This window comes from Amblyomma mixtum, chromosome 3 (assembly GCF_055824585.1).
Source record: "Amblyomma mixtum isolate Tamu chromosome 3, ASM5582458v1, whole genome shotgun sequence".
NCBI classification, from domain to species: domain Eukaryota; kingdom Metazoa; phylum Arthropoda; class Arachnida; order Ixodida; family Ixodidae; genus Amblyomma; species Amblyomma mixtum.
Genome location: NC_143014.1, coordinates 108,255,059 through 108,281,786, shown reverse-complemented (window position 1 = coordinate 108,281,786; position 26,728 = coordinate 108,255,059). Strand labels below are relative to the sequence as shown.

At 49.8% G+C, this 26,728-nt stretch overlaps 1 protein-coding gene across 1 annotated transcript in view; it reads right to left on the bottom strand.

Annotated features, from left to right (window-relative positions):
* Positions 1-23,096, bottom strand: part of LOC149351309 (band 7 protein AGAP004871-like) — a 196,364-nt gene extending 173,268 nt beyond the window's left edge. Inside the window, exon 1 of the mRNA XM_089580630.1 lies at positions 22,901-23,096. Coding sequence (XP_089436756.1) covers positions 22,901-22,949 — 49 coding nt within the window. The 5' untranslated portion in view covers positions 22,950-23,096. The remainder of the gene's footprint in view (positions 1-22,900) is intronic.
* Between the last annotated feature and the right edge of the window lie 3,632 nt (positions 23,097-26,728).

Here is a 26,728-nt window from a genome sequence, read left to right as displayed (position 1 = left end):
TCGCTCGTCGGTAAATTGGTTTTTGAGGAAAGGAAATGTATCTGTCCCTCATTTGTCGGTGGACACCCAAACCTCGCCGGAAGGGAATGGAGGAGGATGAGAGTGAGTGAAGACACCGTATTCACTAGACGCGCCTTTGTTCATTCCAAACCATCGAGCTGGCATGGCGGAGTGGATAGCATGCTCGTCTCGCACGCCGAAGACCGGGGTTCGATTCCTGAGCTCGACCAATCTCTTAATCGGTTTTATTTATTTATATGGCCTGACTAGTAAAGCTAATTAGGGTAATTGGTTAATTAAGCAATTAACTAAGCTCAGTCCCACTTACTTGGAGCATCACTATACGATCCCTTCAATTGGTTGCATGGTTACTAGCCAAAGTACAATTGGCCCCGTTTGAAATTCGCGCACTGTGACGTCACGACCGTTTCCACCAATTGAAAAGCGTGACATTTTCTGTCGACAACTGCTGCTTACAACGATGAGACATTAAAGGCTTCCGCCTTAAAATCTCGCCGTGCGGAGGCTGGAGCGAGCGTGCCGTTCGCAGGGAGCTGCGCGGAGGCTTCGCAGGACGAGCAAATTAACGACAGCCGAGTCGTGTGCTTTCCTTCTAACGTCGCAGAACTCGTTCCAACTCGAAGAAGTAAAAGCGCAAAATGACCCGTCGTCAGCAGATTCTCGTCATTCGCCGACCGCCTTGCGCCAGTCTGCTCTGAAACTACTATGCTTGTATTTCCAACGCAGCTGAAATCACCTCCAAGAGATGTCGTTCATTTTTCTGTATTTTTTTAATTATTTTCTCATAGCTCTGTTTTCAGAATTGTCTGTGTAAGGCCATTTCCTGTCGTAGACGCATCCTTGTAGATGTAACAACTTTGGCTCTGAAGAAGTCGATCCGCATTGTTTGCGAGCGAGACGCCACCCGCTCTCGATCCCGGAGATTTCGCCATTGCATCGGAGGAGAGGTGCCTAAATTTGTCGCGCGTCAAATTTCCCATCAAGCATTAGCCAGCGTTCGTCTACTGCTGCTCAACGTTTGGAACATCTCTAAGCACGCAACGTGGTGCCGTCTCGGCAAGGGGAATGTTGCTCGCACGCGTTTCGGCAGGCAGCCTTGACTTTTTCGTACCCTTCCGGCAGTACGCGCGCTGCGCAAAAATGCCTGCAGTGCGCCGGTGTGTATGCCGGGAATAAGAATGACAAAGGGGAGCGCCCCGAGAAGCAACAAAGAAGAAATGATGAAGCGCGCTACGGCAACTTGAGAAGGAGCAATAGATTTCTCATAGGAAATCGGCTAAAGCAAAAGTAAATAACTATTTCCTGCCTTCTTCGTCTTTTTGGCGCACTTGGATGAAGAAAAGCGTAGGATGCAATAAATTTCTCACGCTTTCATACCAGCCGGAACACTGGAAATCCGGTCAACTTTTCTTTCCACTTTTCTTTTTCGCGCCGTCCTTCCCTCCGTCTCATTTTTCCTGTTGGCTTCGGCGCGGATCTTTTATTCGCCAAGGTTACATTTCAATGTCTGTTCTCGGCTCCTGCTGTCTCGTCTCGAGAAAGAGCGAGAGCAGCGGCGAGAAAAATGAAAATCGCACGAAGGAAAGAAGCCCGGGAGAAAATCGGGGCGCAAAGGCGAGAACGGGGAAGAAGAAGAAGCGTGGCGTGTCGACTGCAGGAATCGGAGAAAGGCAAAGAGAAAACGAGCCACGCGGCGGAGATTGGGACAAAGAGGAAGAGCGAAGGAAAGGGACGGCTTCGCCCCCCCCCCCCTCCCCCTCCCCCTGATAAACGACTGTAACTGATACGTTTTTGCGCACGCCGCTTTCGAGGGCCGGCGATCGCTGGCCTCGCCGCTACGCCGGGCCATTTTACAACCTGATAAGCTCTATCGATGATATTGAGTGCGCAGCGTGGAGGCTGACTACCGCCGCCCTCCCTCGCACTCCGTCGGTGCGGAACCCGTGAGGCACCCTCCCTGAGCACGCCCAGGCACCGGGGCACAGCTGCGCGCTCAGGAAGCGCACGATTACAGCACGACCAGAACAGCGGAGTATCGGCGCTCAACAGTTGTTTTGGGCGCGTTAAAATAGGGTGCGCAGCCGAACGAGCGACGCTGCTCACCGTTCGGACGACACTTCCCCGAGGTGGCCCGATGGTGACGCGAAGTTCGTCACTGAGGCCGAGTGACGGTCACCTATTGAAAGCGCAAATTAGATGAGCAAGTAGCGTCGCTTTACTGCCGGAACTGCAACTGAGAGACCAGACTGACCTCGGCGACTGTTTCGGGACCTTTCAACGTCCACTTGTACCCCAGAGTACGCAAGTACAGCGAATCTTGGATGCTTTTCTTGTTAGATTTAACGGGGCTCTGCAAGTAAACCCTGTGTCGAGCAGGGCGCACCAGGCAATGAAAACTTAAATTGGAGACCAGTCCACGGTCTTCTGCTAAAGTGCTCATGACCACTTGGCTTGTAGGTCTATGTGACGCTACTTGCTCGCATTCATTAGAGCCTAGCAACGGTGACGAGGTGTCGTTTTCTTTTTAGGGCAGCGCACCGCTCGAGGGCTCCACGCAAGTGTTACCTGGGCTGTGCATGCAGTTCTCGCAGTGTTCGTTCTGCCTGCAGCAATACGTGCTACGCTCGCGCGTATGCGAACGCACTCGCATGTGCGTTCGCCGCCGCGGACACGAGGCGGGTCTGCGGCGGCCGTGGGTGCCCTCTCACGCTGGATATGACCGACCCCGGCGTTTCATATGGAATGAACAAAGATGAAGCTGGTTTCAGTCGACATTCCCATAATTATTCCTCAAGAATAAACACTGCAGACAAACCATGCTTATTGTCAGTTCTAGAAAATAAAATTTCCATCTTTTCCTGCAGGATTCAAATCTATACAATACACGCTTTAGGTCAAACATACCAAGTGTTTTTGCGCTAGCATTTCAAATAGTGACGTAATCGACAAATAAATTTTAGGGTTCTTTGCACAACACCAGAGGAGTGCGGAGAAGCTTGAAGGCCGCCCCGATTTTAGTAGGCTATTACGTCACCATTTAAATTGTTAGCTCGAAAGAAGTTCGCATGTTTTACCTTCAAGTTTCACATATCCGACCCCTTTAAGCTCGTCGATTTCTAAAACATATCCAGTTGCCCTTTATACACTTACGTCCGAAGTCATGTGCGTACACGTTCTGTTGTCTAGGCACAGAGAAAAATCATCTTGCCCACCTAAGAAAGAAGCATGACTGCTTCGTTTTCTTGAACATATCTGCAAGAATTTATGCTCAAGAAACTCATATCTACTTTTTATGAACTGGGCAAACATCATGCGCTATTCACCGTTTAAGTTTTTAGAGTTTCCATGCCATCGGCTACTTTATTCGTTACTATAGATGTCATTTTTGCATACAAAGTTGCTTGCTTCATGCAATACAACTGCAGATTTTGCAACTCTATCGGCTGCCGTAGTTTGCATACTGTGTTCTTTCTTCGTTCCCATTACAAGGTCTCCTAAGGTTTGCTTTCCGTGCAATGTCTACCATTAGTTACACCTGCTCGCTTGATGCGCATTTTGTGCAGTTTTCTATGCCTTAACTCCTGCCGACAACAGTGAGCCGAGCCCTAAAATTCAGAGGGCATTTAAAACTGCTTGCGTGCTCTGAAGGCGAAAACATTAGTGTCTCATCGTGAGCGTTCGACCTCGACGCAGATGGCGTACGGAGAAATTAAACGAAGACGTGCCTCCGAACGCTGATTCCACGAACGCTTAATCCACTAAGGTCTGAGTGAAGCACTCGGCAACTCGGTTCGAATACCTGTGGTGAGCTAGCCTCCAACCTGACTAAGAGACGTATGCTATATGCAACGAGAAATTCTATGACAACCCCCGCAACGGTGTACGACGAACGGCTGCATCACAATTTTTATACGAAAATTGGTTTTTCAGGAAAGGTAACGGCGCAGTGACTGTCTGCCATGTCGGTGGACACCTCAACCGCGCCTTAAGGGAAGAGGTAAAGATCTCTGCGAAGGCATGCAATTCAAGGCGCATATCTCATCGGTTTGAATCCCTGTCGCAAGCTGGCCTCGAACTTGACCCCCGGGATTGCAAGAAAACTGCCCACCGTCTCGAGGGGTTGCTCCGGGAGAGCAACCTGGGTATCACAAGCCCCACTGGTCACAGCACCTGCCATCGCACGGCAGTGGCGTATTGCTTAACCGCTGCATCACTGCGCCAGGAATGGTATGAGGACTCCCAGTGATCTATGAATGCAAAATTGAGAATGGCCAATCCCGCATATGTGGGCATTAACTAATTATCGCTATTCGAACAACTTCCATTCGTGAACAATGGATCCTAACAGCGGAACCGAAGTGAAAACCGAAGTGAAAACCGAAGTGAAAAAATTCAGGGGGCACTTTGTCTAAAGTGCGTAGAGGCGAAAGCGTTTTCCGCACCACTTTCGCTGCTTCTGTGGCACTGGTGGCGTCACATGTAATTGAGTACTAATTACTAAGTGATGACAAATCACTAATTAATGGTTAGTTACTGATTAAGGCCTGAATACTAATTAACTGCTAGTTAAGCTTAAGCTTAAGCTTCGCCTTTAGGAGTGGAACGCGACAGCGTGTTGTAGCGCTGCCAGGGAGTCCACGGAACGCCACCACCCGTTCGGCGCGATGCCTTGCCGTTTCAACGCAACGGTTTTTGAGGAAAGGAAATGGCGCTGTAAATCTCTGTCATCTCGGTGGACACCTGAACCGCACCGTAGAGCGTCCGCCTCGCATTCGGGAGGTGCTGGGTTCGATCCCCAGTGCCGCCGGGTACCCACCGGTTTTCTTTAATGGGTACAAGATTTCTCCTGGCCTGGTGCTCGGCTCTTCTAGGGTGAAATGCTTGGGAAAAGGGTCTTAGACCAAACAGTTGCCTTGACGGATGAGTGATAAGTTCCCCCGTCAAGCAACCATAAGTCCGCCTCGTGCGGCATAAGCCCAATTTGTGGCCCTTTTTTTACCGCAGTCGTGGCCTAGAGGCTTGGTCGTCCGCCTCGGCTGCGGGAGGTGGTTGGTTCGAAACCCACCGCCGGACACCCACCGGTAAAAATGGGTACAAGCCACCCCCGGCCCGGCGCCCGGCTTCTTCAGGGGTGTGCGCTTGGAAGAGGCTCCGCAAACCCCGCTGTGTCCTTTCGGGGGCAAACCAGTTTCGAACATCATCAGCCTGCAAAGGTGGTTCGTGATCCAGTTCATACTTTACAGGTTCAACGGAGTTTGGAGAGTAACGGAGTTCGCTCTAACGTGAGCTCAGTGGCACTGCGCCAACTTGAGAAATTGAAAAGCTGCGCCTTACAGAAAAAAGGGCCACAAATTGGGCTTATGCCGCACGAAGCGGACTTATGGTTGCTTGGCGGGGGAACTTATCACTCATCCGTCAAGGCAACTGTTTGGTCTAAGACCCTTTTCCCAAGCATTTCACCCTAGAAGAGCCGAGCACCAGGCCAGGGGAAATCTTGTACCCATTAAAGAAACCGGTGGGTACCCGGCGGCACTGGGGATCGAACCCAGCACCTCCCGAATGCGAGGCGGATGCTCTACCACAAGGCCACGCTTCGGTCTTCAAGCAGTCGTGGCCTCGTGCTTGAGTGCTCGCCTCGGCTACGGGAGGTCGGGGGTTCGATTCCCCCGGCCCGCCGGTCCACCCAGCCGGTCAATCCAATGGGAACAGGCGGTCCCCCGGCCTAGCGCTCGCCTCTTCAGGGGTGCACCGCGTGGGAAGGATAGCCTGCGCCGCAAAATTCCCGTCAAATGTGGGCAAAAAAAAAAAAGGGCCACAAATTGGGCTTATGCCGCGCGAGGCGGACTTATGGTTGCTTGGCGGGGGAACTTATCACTCATCCGTCAAGGCAACTGTTTGGTCTAAGACCCTTTTCCCAAGCATTTCACCCTAGAAGAGCCGAGCACCAGGCCAGGTGAAATCTTGTACCCATTAAAGAAACCAGTGGGTACCCGGCGGCACTGGGGATCGAACCCAGCACCTCCCGAATGCGAGGCGGATGCTACACCACAAGGCCACGCTTCGGTCTTCAAGCAGTCGTGGCCTCGTGCTTGAGTGCTCGCCTCGGCTACGGGAGGTCGGGGGTTCGATTCCCCCGGCCCGCCGGTCCACCCAGCCGGTCAATCCAATGGGAACAGGCGGTCCCCCGGCCTAGCGCTCGCCTCTTCAGGGGTGCACCGCGTGGGAAGGATAGCCTGCGCCGCAAAATTCCCGTCAAATGTGGGCAAAAAAAAAAAAGGGCCACAAATTGGGCTTATGCCGCACGAGGCGGACTTATGGTTGCTTGGCGGGGGAACTTATCACTCATCCGTCAAGGCAACTGTTTGGTCTAAGACCCTTTTCCCAAGCATTTCACCCTAGAAGAGCCGAGCACCAGGCCAGGGGAAATCTTGTACCCATTAAAGAAACCGGTGGGTACCCGGCGGCACTGGGGATCGAACCCAGCACCTCCCGAATGCGAGGCAGATGCTCTACCACAAGGCCACGCTTCTTTTTTTTTTTCTTTATTGCATGAATGAATACATCAATAAAATATCGTAGTTGTCGTGCCCCTTGGCAGACAACCGTGTCTAATGGACTTTCATTAACACAAGTTGGTCCATCAGACTCAATACATCATCCGCGCAATCTTGTTGCTTCAAGACTTCTCTCAACTTATACACATGTTCCACAAAATAACCACATACCGATCGTGCATCCAAGTCACAATGTCTTACAGCCATTCTACTCCTCCAAATGCTGTGAAGGCCCAATAACATAATCTGGTCATAGTGTGCAACATCACTTTCAGTGGTCAAGTACCGAATTCCGCGCGGTGTCAATGGCAAGTCCTTTTTTAGGGTTCTTTGCAAAACATCCCAGTAGAACACCGCATCCCAACAATCGAGGAACACGTGTTCTACCGTCTCCGGTTTTCTACACAGGAGACAGTTCGAGCCCCAAGGAACAAAAAGGCCCTTTTCCTCTAGCCATGTTTTTACTGGTAGCGTTCCTGTGTGTAATTTAAAAAAGAATGTTTTGACGCCAGGTGCAACAGTCATCTTTTTAACTCGCCTGAGAACGTCTTTCCCAGGGCCTTCACAGCATAAGGTTCTGTACAGTGGCGCTGGAAACAACTGTTCAATAAGATCCTTGTATAAGCGCTTCGGCGTTACATTCGCTAAATACTCTAGCGAGAACCGCACTTGCAAAAACCTGAATGACCAGACAACCTCTCGCAGGAAGCGAGACACTGTGTACCGCCGAGCATTGCACGAAGAGACAATGAATTCTGGAAGTGCACTGGATAACATGGTTTGTATGAATGTTCGCAGGAAGGGGTCATTTTGGTCACGCAGGAAACAAAACCTTAAAACAACCTGCCGTACATAGAGATGCATTAGAGACAGTCCCCCGACCTTTACTCTCCGGAAGAGATTGTCTCTGCGAATTCGTTCCCAATTGGACGCCCAAATGAAGACCGCAAAAACCCTATGAAACCTTTGGATATTGGTTCGTGCACAATATAATACTTGAAGTAAATACATGATCCTTGCCACAAGAAAGGTGTTACATACAGTTGCGCGCGCGAAAATAGAAAGATTACGGCCCATCCATCCCTTGGTCCGGTCCCGCATTTCTTCCGCTTTTTCATTCCAGTAATTGGTATTTTCCCCATATCTGTCCAGCGGGACTCCCAAATAAACTCCGGGAGTTGTAGCCCATCGGACCCCGCAGAACAATTCTGGTTCCAAGTCTCATTGCCCATGCCAGACTCCGAGACATTTATCGAGATTAACAGCGCTACCAGTTTGCCTGCAAAACCTTTCGGTTACTTGTAACGCTTCTACAATACTTTTGCGATCTTCACAAAAGAGGGCAACATCATCTGCATATGCCAGTATTCGCACCTCACACGCTCCCAACCTAAAACCTCGGATGTGCTCGCTCGCAGTTATCATCCTACAAAAAGGCTCCAAATAAATTGCAAAAAGTAGAGGGGACAGTGGACATCCTTGTCGAACAGAAGCCCTCACATCAATTCTTTCAGATAATATTTTGTTTACCATAAGTCGTGTCGAGCAACATGCATAAGCCATTTTTACCCCATTGAGAACAACCGAACCAATACCAATATGTTCCAACAAACAATAGAGTATTTCATGAGACACCCGATCAAATGCTTTTTCAAAGTCAATTTGAACCATAGCCACTTTCTTATTTAAAGCATCGCAGCACTCGAGCACGCTGCGTGCTACATGAATATTTTTAAATATGCTTCTTGTTTTTATGCCACACGTTTGGTGAGGCCCTACAATATCCTTTATGACGTATTGCAATCGCTTAGCTAACACTTTCATCAGGATTTTATAATCAACGTTTGTTAACGTGATCGGTCTATAGCTTGTTATTTTTACCAGCTTGGCAGGGTCATCTGTCTTAGGAATTAAGACCGTATGAGCATTGCTAAACGAAGGTGGCAGCCTACCGACCTCAAAACACTCTTTGAAAAGCTTATGTAGCATAGCAGCAATGTCATATTTAAAGCTCTTATAAAAGGCAGCAGTCAAACCGTCAGGTCCCGGCGACTTTCCGGCATTCAATTCCTCAATTGCTGTCTCTATTTCCTTAATACTTATTTCGCTCTCTAGTTCTTCAGTTATCTCATTTCCTAATATTGGCATAAGTGGCAAAAAGTTTTCCCGAAACCCTTCTTCACTTGGTGCTTTGCGCGAAAACAGCTCACGGTACTGTTCCACGAATGCACTCGAAATTTCACTTTGTTCACTGAGGATTCGTCCTTTGTATTCGATAACTGATATCTCGTTTGACCGCGCGTATCGCTTTTCATCTGTGAGCGCGCGTTTTGTAGGCATTTCACCAGTAAGCCATTTTTCCGTGCGTGCTCTTATCGCTGCTCCTCTGTACTTCTGAGCATCTAAAGCTTCTAGCCTAACTTTGACGCCTTTTATATCATGCATGAACATGCCCGGCGTTTTTTCCTCTTCGTGCCCTAAATTCTCCAAAAGCTCACGCAAATGCTTTTCTTCTTTTTTTTCCTCATATTTTCTTATAGTTGAACGCTCAATGGCATGCATTTTCAACTCCTGCTTAAAGCATTCCCAAGATTCAATACGTCCTGTTTTACTATTATTAAACATATCCATGCTTTCCTTAACTTTTCTTAAAAATATGTCGTCTTCTATAAGCCTTGAGTTTAGTTTCCACATATCCCAGTTCATTTTTGCTTTACGCTGCTTCCTTCCTCCCAAAGTTACCGTAACTAGGCAGTGGTCACTAAATGACACTTGCTTCACTTCATACTGCTCACAGCAAGGTGAAAACTCCGGCGACACATATATTCTGTCCAGTCGTGCGTGGCTACTACCTTGAAAATGCGTAAAATGCACGTGATTCTGACTCTTCGCCAGGCCTATTACATCCTCCAAGCTGCACTCGTTGAGGACACTCTTCAAGAAATCAACACTCGGGTCTTTTACGTCCTTTACATTTGAACGATCTTTAGGGTCCAAAACGCAATTGAAGTCTCCCAATAGTATGAGCACTCGACTGCAATCAAGGAACGAGGCTAACTGTTCAAAAAAACCGCGCCGTTCCTTTTGTATCGTGGGAGCATACAGGACAACAACCCTCAACGCGAATGTTTCATATGTGAAGTCACACACGATAAACCGCCCCCTTGCACAAGTTATTATTTGTTCCTCCACTATGCCTATGTTTTTCCTCAGGAAAAGACAGCATCCCGCTGACAAACCAGCCGCATGGCTTACACAAACATTGAAATGCGAACGAAAACCAAGCACCATGTTATCTGTTTGCTGCTCATCCTCAACTTTTGTTTCTTGAATAGCCGCGATATCTAGATCTAACTCCCCGAACAGTCGGTTCAACTGCACTTGCTTACGCTTCGAGGCAAGCCCTCGTACGTTCAGAGTGCCAACTTTTAGCGGTTTCTTCAAATAAGCCATAGCGTGCACACAGCAAACAAACAACAGTGACTAAGGCTCACTGCTTCGGCCTCTCGTCGCGAGTTAGCGACGAGGACCGCGACAAGGCTAACTTGCCTTTCTTGGCTCCCTCCCCTCTCCAATGCCTTTCTAGCCGACGAAGTTCTCGTTCCGTAGCCGGTGCCTTTTCGTAGTCCCGAGGTCGCTTAATGGAAGCGACTGTCGCATCCATCGGCGCCTCGGAGTCGTGGTCGCCTGAAGTGCTCTCCCTCGTTGGCTCTTCTGGCGCCGCAGCAGCATCCGCCTTCTTGCCAGTCGTTTCTGCAGCGGGGTCACCTTGTGACTTCTCGTCGCCAGCGGGCAGCTCCGGCTGCTGGGAAGCAGGGCCGTCGCTGAGTCCTGAAGGGGGCGGGGCTCCGGCGTTCTCCAGTTCCTCCTGGTCCATGAGCAGCTCGCTCCCGTCGTCTTGCGGCGGAGCAGTACCCGTGGCCACACGCGCATACGTGCGAACGCACCCTTCCCGTTCGTGTCCGAAGGCGTGACACAAACTGCATCTTGGCGTGCGGCAGTCGCGTCGAATATGTCCCGTCCTTTTGCACCGTAGGCATATTGGTGGCCGTCCAGGCACCACCACCAACACTTGTCCTCCGTAGAACTTGAGCATGTGGGGCAAATCATCGATAGAGAGCCCCTCCTTCAGAACTATACGCACCAGACGGGTGGTCGATTCGACGTCTTCAAAACCGGGACTGTTCCACTGCTCGCGGTTGACGTCTGTCACCTCTCCAAATTCTTCAAAAGCCTTCTGCACAGATTCATTCGACACGTAGAAGGGCACCCAGTGCACCCTGAAGGCCAACTCACGTTTGTTGGGGTCTATGACCGCACAATAGCGTTTTTTCACTTCAAGTGCTCCTTCTTTCAGCAGTCGTTCCTTCGCTTCCGCAGTTTTCAGCTTCAACATCCACACATGCGACATTTGAAAGGCCCCAATGCCAGCCACGAAAGGTAGAACACCGGCAGTTTCCAAAGGCTCACGAAAATCCTGTATGCGATAAGGCCGCCCGGCAATATCGCAGTGAAGGAAAACCGCTGTCTTCATTGCGTCTCCCGAAGGCAGTGTAGGCAAAACTAAGCGATAGCCCACTGGTGGGCGTCGCTCACCGAAACCTCGGCCAGACATGACCGATAACGAAGCGCGCTCAGAGCTTCCCATCACACGACCGTCTCCCACGGAAGCCGGAAGTGGAATGACCACAAGGCCACGCTTCGGTCACTTCTCCCAAACGTACACCCCTAAAGGAAGCCGAGCGCCAGGCCAGGGGACGCTTGTACCCTTTTGACCGGTGGGTGCCCGGCGGTGGGTTGGTTTCGAACCACCCACCTCCCGCAGCCGAGACGGGCGCTCAAACCACTAGGCCACGACTGCGCACCGTAGAGGAACGGAGGAAGTGGGAGTGAAAGAAGAAAGACGAAGATGGCCCGTAATGAAGAAAAATGAAAATTGTATTTGAGGAAAAGTAAAAAAAAATTACGCAGTAACTGTCTCACATATCTCGGTGGACACCCGTCAAAATTCAGGGGGGGGGGGGTGCACTTTTTTGACCTAAAGTGTGGTCACTGATGTGTGGTTAAGATGTTAAGCTTCGCCTCTAAGAGTGGAACGCGAGAGCGTCTTGCAACGCTGCCAGGGAGTCCATAGAACGCCATCGCCCATTCGGTTCTACGCCTCGCTCGTCGGTAAATTGGTTTTTGAGGAAAGGAAATGTATTTCTCTCTCATATCTCGGTGGACACCTAAACCTCGCCGGAAGGGAAGGGAGGAGGATGGCAGTGACGGAAGACACCGTATTCACTAGACGTGACTTTGTTCATTCCAAACCATCGAGCTGGCATGGCGGAGTGGATAGCATGCTCGTCTCGCACTCCGAAGACCGGGGTTCGATTCCCGAGCTCGACCAATTTCTTACTAGGTTTTATTTATTTATATGGCCTGACTAGAGAAGTTAATTAGGCTAATTGGGTAATTAAGCAATTAACTAAGCTCAGTCCCACTTACTTGGAGCATCACTATATGGTCCCTTCAATTGGTTGCATGGTTACTAGCCAAAGTACAATTGGCCCCGTTTGAAATTGGCGCACTGTGACGTCACGACCGTTTCGACTAACTGAAAAGCGTGACATTCTCTGTCGACAACTGCTGCTTACAACGATGAGACATTAAAGGCTTTCGCCTTAAAACCGAAGTGCTAGCACACCTAATTCTCATTTGGCCTAACTATGCAAAATCGACCATCATTTTTTCCGGTCTGGTGAGGTACCTTCAGGCAATTGGATTTCTCCGTTCTGGTGACGTCAGCAGTGACTTCACTACCCGCCAGCCAATCAGGGACACAGGGATACCTAATCCATTATCTGTTGGCAGTGCGATAGCATTAGAATCTGTTTATGCCTCTGCCAGAAGTGACTGGTGGTGCTTGTGAAACCTAGGCTGCTTTTCCGAGAAACTTGGTCACCTGCCACCTGGCCGGGATGGTGAATCGCGTCCCTCCACTCAGTGGTTTTTCTCTGGTGACGTCACCGATGTCGCCACTGCCCACCAATCAATGAGAATTTTTTGTAAACATAGCCGTACTGTCGCTGCAGGCTTTCTCCTCCGGTTAGAATTCTATGCTATCCCGTAAAAAATCCGTGTCTGCCAGTAACATTGCAGAAAAATGATCACAGCCATCGCGAGTTCTGTGTTGCCCGACTTCAAAACACGACTCGCATTAAACGTGCCATTCATGATAATAACAAGAGTATAGCGCGACCATTACTTCGAAGAATGCAAGGCTTTTTTTAGGAAAGAAGTGTTGGCACTCTTTATAGCGAAGTCCAGCCACCTTTTACATCACCTGCGGTTTTACCATGACAGAGCTAAGCAGTCTATCTGCCCCGGTTGACGCTCAGGTCCTTTTAGCCGGAAAGTAGCTGGAGATTTAAAGTGACTACTGGGCATCTTTACTTCTTGTTTCCCACTTATTTATGGTATCTCGAGAAAGTTTGAACCACCTTAACATGCGCTTCCTGGGCAGGTGACGTGACGAGCAGGGAACGTGTGCCGCTGGACAAGGTGGTGCTCTCCAAAGGCTCGCGAAATGCTGTTTCATCGCAAGATGCCGGCAGCTCTCTCGCAACAAATTCCGGTGAACAGCTTTATTACGAGTAGGGTTCAACAGATGTGCCGACCTTCACAATGGGGCTTCTTGTTGATCAACAGGTTTCACCAGGTTTTCAGTGGCAGGCTGCGCAATGTGAACCATCGCGTTTCTTTGGCGCAAAGGTCAGAAAACAAAAAGAAATTATCTCACTGAGAACATCGCGCAAAGGAACTCACGACCCTTACCACTGCATGCATGTGCTTAATGCTTCTTGAGTACTGAATTTGATTATCGGTGCCAGCTTAACGTGAACGTAGTCGGCAAGGCTTTAAGCACAAAAAAAAAAATCTTTTTAGCCTACTAACTAAGCCCAAAGGGGAGGGTTACGTGAACGCAAATATTTTCAGGCTTTTTAAAGAATCAAGCTGCAGATACCTGCCTCGGTAGTCTGTGGCCTTGACTTTCGGCTGCTGATCCAAAGATCGCGGGTTCGATCCCGGCTGCGGCGGCCGCATTCCGATCGGGGCAAAATGCAAAAACTGCCGCGTTCTGTACGATGTGAGCGTAGCACGTTAAAGAACCCTAGGTGGCAGAAATTAATCCGGAGCCCTCTGCTAAGGAATCCCTCATAGCCATTCTGTCGCTTTGGGACGTTAAAACGCACAATTTACAATTTTGCAACAGATATCAAAAAGAACTTCGAGTAAGTGCCTACGGTACCAACATACATTGATACTTGCACTGTCTGAGGAACGACCGCAAGCAAATGACTACTTAGCTGGACACAGCTGCTGGGTTCGAGAAGACGAGGCCGCACCTTTCCTCCAATTCTCGTATGTCTGCATCAAACGGCAGAGGAGGATGCCAATACAAAATCATATCATTGTCTAGTCTTCCTTTATCTTTTCCTTTATCGTTTATCTTCTTTACCCTCGCTTTCCTAGCAGCGTAACTCCTCAAGAGAAAAAGCGGACAAAGCTTATTTCCGGCCAACTTTGCCGTGGCACATCCGTCGGCGACAGAGTTTTTGCGCGGGTGCCAATAACAGTACCTGACACGCGAAACTGAGGGGAGAGCGGCGGCGGGTCGCAAAGGGAGAAAGTGGGGGGGGGGGGGGGGGGGGGGGGGAGGGAGCAAAGAAAGAGAATCGCGCTTGTTTCGCCGGCAGAGCCTCCCCGCCGCGTCCAAGCCGCAAACGCGAGAGAGCGCGCACTTTCCACCGAGAGGAAACGGCGTCGCATCGCATTCCGCGCACCCGGCGACCAGAAAATCGGGCCGCCGGTTCAAACGCCGGCCGCCGCTGCTGCGGTGACGGGCTTCCACATCGCGACGCGCCGATGCACTGAGCAAGTGTCGCGCGCAGCACTCGCCGCCGCCCCGTGCAGCCGGCGCGCCGCCATTCCGGCGTCAGAGGTGTGGGGGAGGGCACCGCCATGCGGTGAACGCTTACTGCCCCTTCCGCCACCCTTGCAGGGAGCGAAGGAGAGGGGGAAACGCAAACTGCAACGGAAGGTGTCGCGAATTCCCGGCGGTAAAATCAACGTGCAATCGTCGCGAGCACAACCGCGGGATTCAGCGGTGAGCGACTGGCACCAAGAGCACAAGTTCCATCGCTGTCGCCTCGTTCGCACACCGACGATCGGGTTTTCCTTCTTGCTTTTATTATTTTTTTCGTCACTCCCAGTTTTGTCATCCTTTCTTTCCCGTTTGTTTTCGTGCGTGAATACGTACGCCCTTTATTTTTTCCCCCCTTTCTTTTGCTGCTTGTTAGCGGAACCATGCAACTATGCAACTATGTTTCGGAGAGTCTGCGCGGCATCTGGAAACTGAGTGACAAGTCGTATAGTGGCAGCACGAATGTCATATTTCTCAGTTGTCGAATGTTTCAGAAACACCGGCGTGCGCTTTATGGTCCAACTCGGGAGAAGCGCCACCCAGTGGTATTCGGAATGCTCTTCATTTTTGTGTGAAAAGAAAGAGAGAGAAAAGGAAACGGAGAACGCCTCCGCGCGTATACACGCGTCGCCCTCATGCGTCTCCATAAAAATTCCGCCTGAAATCCATTCCTGCTGGAGAACACACTGCAGCCTGTAATGGAGACATTCTCAGCTCTAAAAACTCGCCACGCTCTGCGGGGAGCGCGACAGCTCATCGCCCGCGCCGCGTAGGCGTACTGATAGCAGCGTTCCAAAGCATGAATAGCAAGGCTGCGCACCGGTGTGTGAGAAGTTCAAACGCGAAGTCAGGCCGGATTGCTCGAGTACACCTAACCTCCCCCCCCTCCCCCCTCTTTCAAAATTTATTTCTCGCTCTATTCCTCTGGACAGTGGAGACTGCGAGGTTTTTCGTGAGAAAGTGTAGCAACCAGCTGGTTCCGTCGCGTCATAAAGCTGAAATATTTATGATACAAAACGCACAACTAAAAAAAATTTTCTTACGAAGTAAATAACTCTTGTGCCGCTTAAAAAATAGTTGTGCCGCTCAAGTCTCCTAACAACCAACTCCTTTCCCTGAGCGAAAACTACGCCTTCAATAGGAAAAAAAGAACAAAACAAGGAAAAAATTCCCAACTTTAATTTTATACTGTGATCGAGGTCTTTAGTAGGGAAGGGCTGGAAACAATGGCTGTACTGCTCGGAGGAAGTGCTTCATCCGCACAAATCAGAAACTGAGAACCATGACCACTGTTAACTCACATGAGGAGTGGCCGCCGGGCAGTTGACAACAGTACTAGAGAAATCCTTAAAAATTTAGGGGGGTACAGATGCGAATAACTCCAGGCATTGATTTCAATTAACAACCTATCAAAACACGTACATCCTACCGTGCCAACTGGGCTGTGCTGCCAAATGTCGACCTGTCTATTTTAGAAGGTAATCTTTGCCGCGGTTTTGAACGTATTGTCGAGGAAATAAATAAATATACGATTATAAATACAACGACAGGTTACTAGATTCTTCTCATGTTATCCAATCCATCCCGAATACAACGTTGTCGGTGGTTGACCCAGGGGCCTAGTCATCTTCGCGACACTGCTCTCAGAAGGCCGCTGTGCGTTTGTGCGCACAACATGCCACGATGTTGTTTTAGAGCTGGCAGTTGCGGACCCCGCTCAGAAGTTCCAGTAAATCAGGAGGCGCTGATGAGCTCACTAAAACGGGCGTCGCGACAAATCATCTTCGTGATCATTGTCAGGCTCGCACATGCTCGCACAGTTGCGTCCTTCGGGTAGCCGTACGGAGATGCTATGGACTGTTCCGCTTCAAGTCAGTGAGCTTTGTTTTCATTTTTTTTTTCACTGATATTGGGGATGGTACTGTGCTGAAAGAATGCACCTATATATTATTGAGCGCATCTTGCTCCTTGCAACACCTTATTTCTCGATAACAGTTTTTGTACGCAGGTACAAGGCTCCTTATTGAGGAGTTTTAGGAAAGCGTGACCGCATGCCTCTGCCGTCAGACACCAACAACACATGAGCCAATGACCGCGGTGGGTCAGATACGTGCCAGGTAAAGGCACACCCGACCCTTCGGACCATGTGCGCGTTAGCTGTGGGCAGTTCTCTAATAGTAGACAATACAAAGTGAACAAGAGAGGCAGGAGCCTCAGGATGCTTAGCCTTAGGTTGTTTAGCTTTATGCAGGTCAACCGGTTAATTCTCCCTAGCATCCATACCACATGGACAACACATTCAACTTCAAGCACCACCCGTCAACCACCACCCGTCCCACATCACACCCTCATCCATCACCGGAACTTCCTCCTTGGACCGAAAGACCTATTTAACCACCGCCAGTGATGACCGCTTTGCCCAGACAAAAACAAGTCATCTCGTCGAAACGTCAGCTAAACATCCCGAGGCTCCCCCCTCAGTCCTTGTTTACTTTCATTTCTCAACAAACCCACCTTCCTAACCTCTTTCTACAACAGACAAAATATGCAGTTTTAGCACAGCGCGATCAGCTACTCGAAGGCCAAGCTGGACCTACGCAGTAGCAAGTGCGCGCCTTTCGGGGCAATCTGCACATGCGCAGACAGCTCCCCACTGAAGTGGACCGCGGTTAACGCTGCTGTTGATCACGGATCGAGCTATGCTTAAACTTCGCACCGCACAGCGTTGGTCCTTTACCGACGAAAGATCACGTGATGACTTGCGTGCAGCGCCTCATCGAAAGGAGTGGCGGTGGCGAGGATACCCCGCTAAATACTGCAAACAAGTTAAAAGAAATGCAAGTACGCAAACTTGGAATTGTTTTTTCAAAGGTGCTGTTTGTCGATCCCAAAACGGCGCGTTAATTTTGCTACGGCGCTGGGTCGACGGGTCAATCTCGCGGTCCCTCTGCGCACAGAACGAACTCGCCTGAGCTACACTGATTCTCCTTCGTCTGAATTCCTCTCATTTTCTTCACTCACCCCGTCTCCAGGTCTCTCAATCACTTTCAGCTTCGGCCTCTTTTTTTTCTTATTCGTTTCGCAGGTCTCCGCAGTGCCTTGAGCAAGAAGTGAGCGGGCACCTCCCATGCCACCACACAGCCTTCATCCCCCTAATTATTTTCCTGATAACGCGAACGAACTCACGTAATTTGGGAAGACGCGAGAAAAGTAATTATGCGAACTCGCTCGGTACCCATCTTTCTTTCTCTTCTTTTTCCACTGCGCAAGGAAAAACAATTAAACTCTGCCCGCACGAAAAACTTTTGTCCAAAAGGACAATCAGTGCAAGGGGCCAGTATTGCTGCTCACGTATAAGGGATTAGCGCTATGTAGTGAAAGCCGCCCTTACATTCATGTTTCAACACACGCAGCGCTGGCTGATAGTTACGTTAATTTCCTTGTTATCGGTCTTTTTTTTCTTCTTTCTCTTGCGGGTGCGACGCATTCCTTTGCGTGCATATTCATTGCTTTTTACCAGCACTGTTTATCACGAACGAACGCCGGGAATCCGTTTTGTTCAGAGCCCTCCAGTGAAGAGGACAAGTGGCTTCGATTTTCCGTCTCTTCATTCAGCTTAGACAGACGGACCAGAGAGCCTATCTTTTACGCATCGCAGGCGCCTACCCTGATATGATTTTGCAAGGGTTCTTCCGGCTTTCACGCAAGCTTATCTAGATTACATCCTCTTAACATATGGTGCACAACGTGATCCAAGAGGAGCTTACTTACGGAGGAATTTCTTTTTTTTTTTTGCATGAAGAAATAAACAGATATAAATGTACCTGGGGTTGCAAAGGCTGACGCCTTTTCGCGGAATGAAAGATTCGGAGCTTCGCTCCATCTTGTTATGCAACACCCAACGACTGCAAGTCCGCGCATGTGCAGCTCGCCCTGCCAGTGTCAGAGCACCAGAGAAGATACCGGGCTCCGAGCTCATCGAGCTTCCCTTCTTGCGGCTGCGCTTCGAGGGGAGGTACTCGAAGAAGCGTGCGGCTTCTCCGCAAGCATCGGTGCTCGTCGGTGAAGGAAGTTCAGTATTGAACGGCCTTAGGAATAAACCGCAAGGGTCTTCTTGGGGTGTCCGGCCAAGCACGAAGATCAAATAACCACAATCGCTTTGTCGCAAAGGTGGCACTCGTTAAGCAAAAATCAGCGTTAACCTCACGCGAAGCCAGCGAAGTTTTACTCTTGTATTGCAACTATCCAAACAGCCAGTTGAATTTTTACTAAACAGATTTGTTCAACCTGCGTCGAGAACGACCGCCGCCTGCTAACGGACGAAAAAAGGGGCGCGTTTGTTCGAGAGGACTCCTGGCGTTTTCGCTTTTACTTGACTGCGAAAGCAGTTCTACTGTATGTATACTGTAAAGCCTATCGGTTTGTTCAAAAGACTCCCTGAAACTTGTTACCCTGATAATGTTTATATTTTTATAATAAATAATCATTTTGCCTCGCGAGCATGAGCTTGCTGTCACTTTGCGCGCACACTGTTCTAGTTTGTAACTTTAAGCGTTGTTAGGGCTAACAAAAAGACCTTCACCACAGTTAACGTCCTCTATTCAAGCCCTGTAGCAAGCAATGCGGGCCCGTCAGCATCCCGAGGGGCAACGAGTGGCCGCCCAACGTTATCAGCACGTCGCGTAGCTGCTGTGTCTACCGTCAACAAAGAGGACACTGCATCAGCAGCACAATGCAGGCCTTATCCCGGTTTCCACACCTGCATGGCAGGGAAGCTTGCAAATTAAGTTTTTGAAATACATACAAAACGCCTATCTGAGGACAACGGAGCACGGTTTTTGTGTGTCACAGCTGCTCTGGCGATCTGGAATAATTAGAGGACTAGCAGAGAACAACCAAAGAAATCAGCCATCATTATGACATCGTGCTTAAGGCGCTGCTCTGCTGTGGGCATGAGGTCGCAAGCGCAGTTTAATAGACGGCAGGCTACGTTTTATGAATCAGAAATGCAGGCGGTAAAAGGAAGATTTCTAACACCGAAAGAGTTTTTACTTGGGCCCGTTGGTGCGTGCAGAACTGAAATGAAAATAAACCGTGGGAAGAAAGGCAAAAGAACAAAAAATAACGAAAGATGTGCAAAAGGCGCCCTTGTGCTGTGCGATGTCAGTGCACGTTAAAGATCTCCGTATGGTAGAAATTATTCTGGAGCCAACCACTGCGGCACCTCATCCTCTTTCTTCTTTAACTCTCACCTTCTTCTCTTCCCTCACGACACGGTCGAGGTGTCCACCGAGAAGTGAGATAATTATTTCGCCCTTCATTTCCACAGACAATTTTTTAAAGGAAGACTTTTTTTATCTTTGTCTGTTTTTCTTTTCACTTTTTCTTGCCTGTAAATAACACTTCCATGTAACACCGTGTATGTGTAACACTTTCAGTACTTTGTGTATCGTCCTTCATACCGTTGCTCCCACACAGTTTTTCCATTCCCCATTAACGCGCCAGTTAACACGAGCAAAACCTAGACACAAACTCCACATTGACTACATTAATATCAAAGGAAGAAGATAGATTACACCGCGCGTATGTGGCCATAAGATGAAACATATGAGCCAGGCTTTTTGTGCAAAATTAGTTCAAGCACTAAATACGCGATGTAGAGTTTGCCAGCAGATGAGCCAACATCTATGGGTGAAGCCGTTATGAACTGTGGCTGAGGTAGCACATGGCAACGCATTACTTTCAATGAAGCCTTCGAACGGAATTTTAGCTAACGTAGTCAAGGCACAAAGGTCTGCCCGCACAACACACGCTTGCCAGTCACTGTGGTCAGACGAATGCACATTGGAAACAGTGACCTCTCGCGTGTTTTGTGCAAACACACCTGTAATACTGCTGACACACATCGTGTAAATAGGCTCAATCATTTCACCGAGACAGAGGTGTGGGCTAATTAGGTAGGCATGACCGTAATGGGCAGATCAATGGAGACAGGGAGAAGACGGGCAGCGACACAAGCGCTGGCTATTAATTCAAACTCGCCAAAAAAATGGTATCATTATCAAACGTAAAGTTTTGATTGTTTTTTTTTTTTTTTGCTTTGCGATTATATGCGTTGGTCTTCATCTCTCATATATCCAAGCCGCTGTCGGTTGACTTTCATGCTTGTAACTGCTTACGGCTATTTAATTAATTCAGTGAAAGGCGTATTCAATTGGCAAAGAAACAGAATGCAGGCTACATACGAAAAGTGCACTGTGATTGCATTTTCTTTGCATGTACACTTCAGAAGTTTTTCTGCTCTGAAAATTGTGGTGAATATGATTTCTTGAAAAAGTCTACGCATTTCCATCCAGAGTCCGAACAGAACAAGTCACTTGCAGGTCACTGGAAGTCTACTGTCTCCGTCAATTAATTGTGATGCGGTGCCTAACTAGGAGCCTTGCGCTCCTCAGAGTTAAATGCCTCGATGTCGCACGGCAGGTATTTTCTGGGACGGTTTTCTGGGAACTAGCTGCGGGTGCGAAGTACAGCGCAGATGTCCTCTGCGGCGACAAAAAACTGTCTTTCTTTGCGACGAGTGCGTGATCTTTACACGTTCTTTTTTATTTTATGAAGCCCGAAAACGCCGAAGGACAACCCACGTGAACCATGGAGGACCGACCGTTTTCACGCTGACCCCGCAGTTTACAAAGTCGTCGGAGGCACTTTCTTCGAGAAATCTCTGTCAGTCGGAGCGCAGATGGTTGGCAATGTCGTATGGAAGCGACAAAACGAAGGCAAGCTTCTCGAGTGCCCCTGTAACCATGGTGACTTTATCCGCGGCTGTAGTGCCGCTGTAACCGTCACGCTTGCGCACCCTGTCCCGTCATGCCAAGCATGCTCATCAAGAAGAAAGCGCTAAGGACAATGCGCATACAGCGTCAGAGGCATAGATGAAACGACGACCTGCCACTGTCGTCGCCTGCTTCAGGTGCCCGAGATCCCCAAATGTCTTAGAACTTACTTTTGATGAAGAGCGTTACCACTTGTCATAACCGTGCAAACCCATTCATGTCCCAATCAAGTCTGAATCATGTATTTACTTCTGCAAAGTGCTTCCAGCTACGTAGAAATAGATTTCAGCGTACGGTTTTTGCACCCCGAGATTTTTTGCAGAAAGCATTGAAAATGTCAAGGCAGTTCAGCCTAGCATGAGTTAATGAGGCCTCAACTTGTCTCTCCCCTCAACATCGCTCCGTTCACCTTGAATCCATGCAACGCAAGCAGCTTCACACAAGTCGTGACATCTGAGCTGAACAAGTGCTTCAAAGCAAGGCTGCGCAGTCGTGCCGACAAATGCAGTCGCTGCCGTTAAACTGCATCACACAGAGGTCGTGCAGTGGTGGCTCTACCATTCCGTGTAACCGAAAATTAAGTCTGGCGCCAGTGCTTGCTTTGGCGTCTTCGATGAAGCAAGTACTGGTGTGTGTGGCTCTGTGGGTGTGAATTCGTGGGACTGTATGTGCGGAAGCTGTGTGGCATCATCTCTCTAGTCTTTCCTGAACCGCACGAGTAGCTGCGCTAAGTGCAGTCCGCTTGCATCTTCATGAGTCACTATGTTTTTCGCGTATTGTTTCCCATATTGAGCTTCGCAACACAAAACGAAGAGACGCAGGTATTGCGGCAAGCTCATGCTGGCGTCTTAACGCGCGCTTAGGGGAGCACTACCAAGTAAAAGCTGGCTCGGAGTAATACACACTCTGATTTTCTAACGACTCCAGAAAGTCCTCTTGCAGCTTACCACTTTCGAAAAGTTACACATTTTAGTCAACATATTCAGAGCTCCGGCACATGTTTACGTTAGAGAACCAGCACAAAATGGAGATTAGAATTGACGGCTTCACGCGCAAGGGGCAGCAAAAGGAAATTTAGCTCATGTCTTGCTTAAACATCCGTCGGCGCCTGTATAGCTATTTGGCTCCAAGTAAACTAAATGTCTCTCTTAAATCGAATTCCGCACGTAACAAAACGTCTAGTTTGAAAGTGCGCTTAGCGATTACAATGAGACGGGCATCGATGAAAATTGGTCCACTTTGTAAATAAAAACTTTCGTAATGAACTTCGGCCCACTGCAGGATCCTTCATTGTTTAACGGCTGAGGAATCGCTTTTTTGCAAACTTATCGCCCGCAAGTCCAAGCTCCTTTAAAAACACACACGCGCGTACACACACAAGCACACACTCACAAAGGAAAAAAAAGGAAGAAAGCATCTGTTGCCGGTCGCGCGCAAAACGCGCTGCTTTTCTCTGTGCGCTTTAGCCTCCCGAGCAGCACACGGACCGCGCAAAGTGAAAAGAAACAGCTCCGCTTTACCGATGGCTCCGGTCAGCGGTACCTTTACATGGTCGCCATTTTTCGGCATCCTAAACGTCCACCACGAGCCAGGAGAAGTTCGGCCGCTTCACCCACACACACGCAAACACACAGACGCACTCACAGGTCGCAACCCGAAAGGCAACAGAGCAGATGAAGAAATGCCGCCGAGAATGTGTTAGGCCTCGGGAGCCAAGAAAAGGCGACTTCCAACTCTTGTTGCTGAGGGCATTAGTTAAGCTTGGCAGCACAGGGCACGGATGGTTTCCTTTCGTTCGTTACTCGCAACTCTTTTTTTTTTCGCGGCAGCCGTCTAGGAAAGGCAGCAGTGGTCTCCTCCTCGCGGTCCCCGACAGCGACTCAAAACAATGGGCCGCGGAGGGAGAGACAAAAAACACGGCGCCCGGCCGTGCGCTGCGCAAAGCCCAACCCGGAACAGCCGCGTCTCCGAAGAGCACGACGAGCGTTGATTGCGGCAAGTGCCTCCCTCGCGCGCTGACAGGCACCTGCCTGCCTCGTGCAAGGGCCCCTTTTTTGCTTCTTTGTTTTCTCGTCGCAGTAGCGGCAACAAAAAACGTATAAAAACTCCTCAAGATTACCCAATGTCTATGCACCCGTGCGTGCATTGTCACCGTGTTACAGGGAGTCGTACACTGATGTTTTGCAAAATTTGCGAAAAATCTATCTTGTCGCCATCTAGCAAATGAGGTACAGGAGCGCGCGTGCGAGCTCTGGCACCAGTGGAGTGACAACGAGGTCGGTGACGTCCTAAGGAGTGGAGTCTCGCGCCCCTTAAAAGCTGTTCCTCCAGCGTGGTAAGGGGCAACAACGCAGTAGCCAGGGACAGTGATGCCTGCAGAATTTGCTCTCCTGGTGATACCTAAACTTTTGCTCACCTTAATTGGAGCGTGCACTTACCCAGCAGTAGCTGGCTAATAAACCTTCCGACTGGCCGCAAGCATGGGTTAGCTGGCGTTTTCCTCAACTTGACCCAGCGAGCCCAACTCGCAACGCCGGTCTCTGGCAAGCCCAGCTCGACTGCAGTTTTCCTGGCCTGAATTTTATCATGTCCAGATAACGAAAACGTGGGATAAAGGTTTCGAGCTTCCTTAATGTGTTATTGCTTAACTTTACATTGCAGAAATGTAAAAGAAAAATTTTAAAAAGAATAGTAATCATAAATAAATACAAAAAATACTTCTTCATAAGAACGACAATATTAATAGCGATTTCGGCTGATTTCTGAAAGACTGAAAATAATAAAAGTTAGCGCAAGTACTCAAACACGCACAACAAACTGTGGCAGCAGGCTTGCCTGTGGCCGGGAAACGCAGCATCGAGTCACTGATGGCGGCCCGTGACACTTCCTCTGCACCGATGCGCCTGCTCCACGTCACCGACAAGGTCTCGGGATGCCGCTTTCTGGTGGACACACGCACTCAGGTTAGCGTCGTGCTTGCATCCCGCCTCTATCGGCAACGCGCTAAGGCAGGAGCGCCTTTGCAGGCGATGAACACCTTAAAAATCGCTACCTACCGACAGCGCTCAGTCACCCTTAGTTTGGGCCTACGCCGCACCTTCTGTTCGATTTCTGTTATCGTGGACGTGCGTTTTGCCGATCTCGGAGCGGGCTTTCTCGCCATTTTGGGCCTGTCTGTAGAAGTTCGATCTCGCCGACTTGCGTACCACGCGATTCGCTTGTTCGTGAACGGAATTCTCGCCCGTGTGACCACCATCACCACCCAAGCCGCTACGCAGCTGCCGTCGTCAGCGTTTGCTGCGATTCTGGCCGATTCCATCGTCATCACAAGGCGCACAACTCGGGAGCTTCCGATCGGCCACACCGTAACGCACCACGTAGTTACTACGGGCCCTCCAGTGTTTTGCCAACCTCGCCGCTTTGCTGGCGACTGCCTCGCCATTCCCCGAAGAGAATTCGTTCCTTTGCTGCAATTAGGCATTATTTTGCCATCGTCCAGCAAATGTTCTTCGGCCTGCATATGGTGCCTAAACCTGGCCCCGGCGACTCGTGCCCCTGTGGTGACTGTCGGGCCCTGAACGCCGGCACCGTCCCGACCGATATCCCCTACCACATATTCACTAATTTTAGTCCGGTCTGAACGACATAGTTATATTTTCCAAAATCTACCTCGTGAAGGCCTTCCATCAGGTCCCAGTGGAGTCTGCAGACATTCCTAAGACCGCCATTTTAACACCGTTTGGTTCCTTCGAATACGTTCGCATGCGTATTGGTCGGCGGAACGCTGCTCAAGAATTGCAACACTTCATCAATGAGATAGCTCGTGGCCTGCGTTTTGTGCTTTAGTGCCTCGCTGATCTGGTGTTCGCCACTTTCTCTTCTGAAGAAGCTCGACATCTTGCCTGCTTTGTTCCCGACTCGAAGAGCACGGCCTCGTCATCAACCGAACCAAGTGCATTTTTGGCGTCAGCGACACCGAGTTACTTGGCCATCACATCACAGTGCAAAGATGTTGGCCTTTGGACAGCAAGGTGTGCGCCGTCCGCGACTTCTCTCGCCCCAAGTCACTCCGAGACTTCCTTGGCTTGCTAAACTTCCACCGGCGTTTCCTGCTCCACATAACACGCATTACCCAGCCCCTCACTGATCTCCTCAAATCCCACAAGCCCCTCACACTCCTCTCGAGTGAACGTCAGCCGCCGAAGCAGCTGTCCAAGTCGTCAAGAACACTCTTGCCGACGCTGCTCTGATCGTGAATCTGCTGTCCGACGCCAGTTTGCGTCTCAACACCGACGCCTCTAGTGAACCTGAAAGTTCAGTTGTGCAGCAGCTTCAGCACGACACCTGGTGCACGCCAGGTTTCTTCTCCTAGAAGCTCAAGCCCGTTGAAGCGCGCAACAGAACAGTACGTTCTGCTGTGAGTCTCTGGCCGTCCAATTCAGCACTGCCGCTACCTCTTGGAAGGAACCGTTTTTCATGTGCTCACGGACATGAATCAGAGCTTATACACCGCATGAGAAATACGGCACCTCAGCCTTATTTACGAGGTTACGGCGCACCTCAGATACATTGAAAGGCCCGTGAACAGTGCCGCCTATGCGCTCTCCCGTGTCGATGCTCTTGCGTCAGGCGGCTCGCTCGATTTCGACGCGATGGCTGCCACACAAGGACCGGATGGTGAGCTCCAAGACCTCCTGGCCATCTCTGGCACTCTGTCCTGTCACCGGTGCCTCTGCCCTTCTAATCGGACAGCATCGTGTGCGACGTCTCCAGTGGCTCCCCACATCATTTCGTTCCCATCGCTTTCCGCTGTCAAGTCTTCGAAGAGCTGCATAACGCTAGCCATCCTAGCATTCGTGCTACAAAGCGGCTCGTCTGGTCAAGCGGCAACCGAGATGTGCGTCCCTAGCCTCGCGAGTGCTTCAAGTCAGCGTCCAAAAGCGACAACCCACACGAAGTCGCTTAACCATCCTTTCCGCTCTCCCAACTGCCGCTTCGACCATGTCCACGTCGACATTTTTGGCCCTCTTCCTCCATCACGAGGTTTCGCTACATTTTTATGTGTCTCGACCGCTACACATGGTGGACGGTATAGCCTTTCCGTTGTCTGATATCACGAAATCTACTCGACGACCATCGACGACCATACAACGTTCGAACAGAGTCCAAAACGTCAGCATTGAGGTGGCATTTCGTCCGCACAGACAATTCCTTAGCAGCTATCTTTAAGGATGCAAACTCTGGATTCCACGGCGCGTTGGATGCCGACACGTGCCATGCTTAAAGCTGGCAAAACTTGAGAAATTCAGTGATAATTTTTCATCCACGAAGACGGCCTTTACATCCCA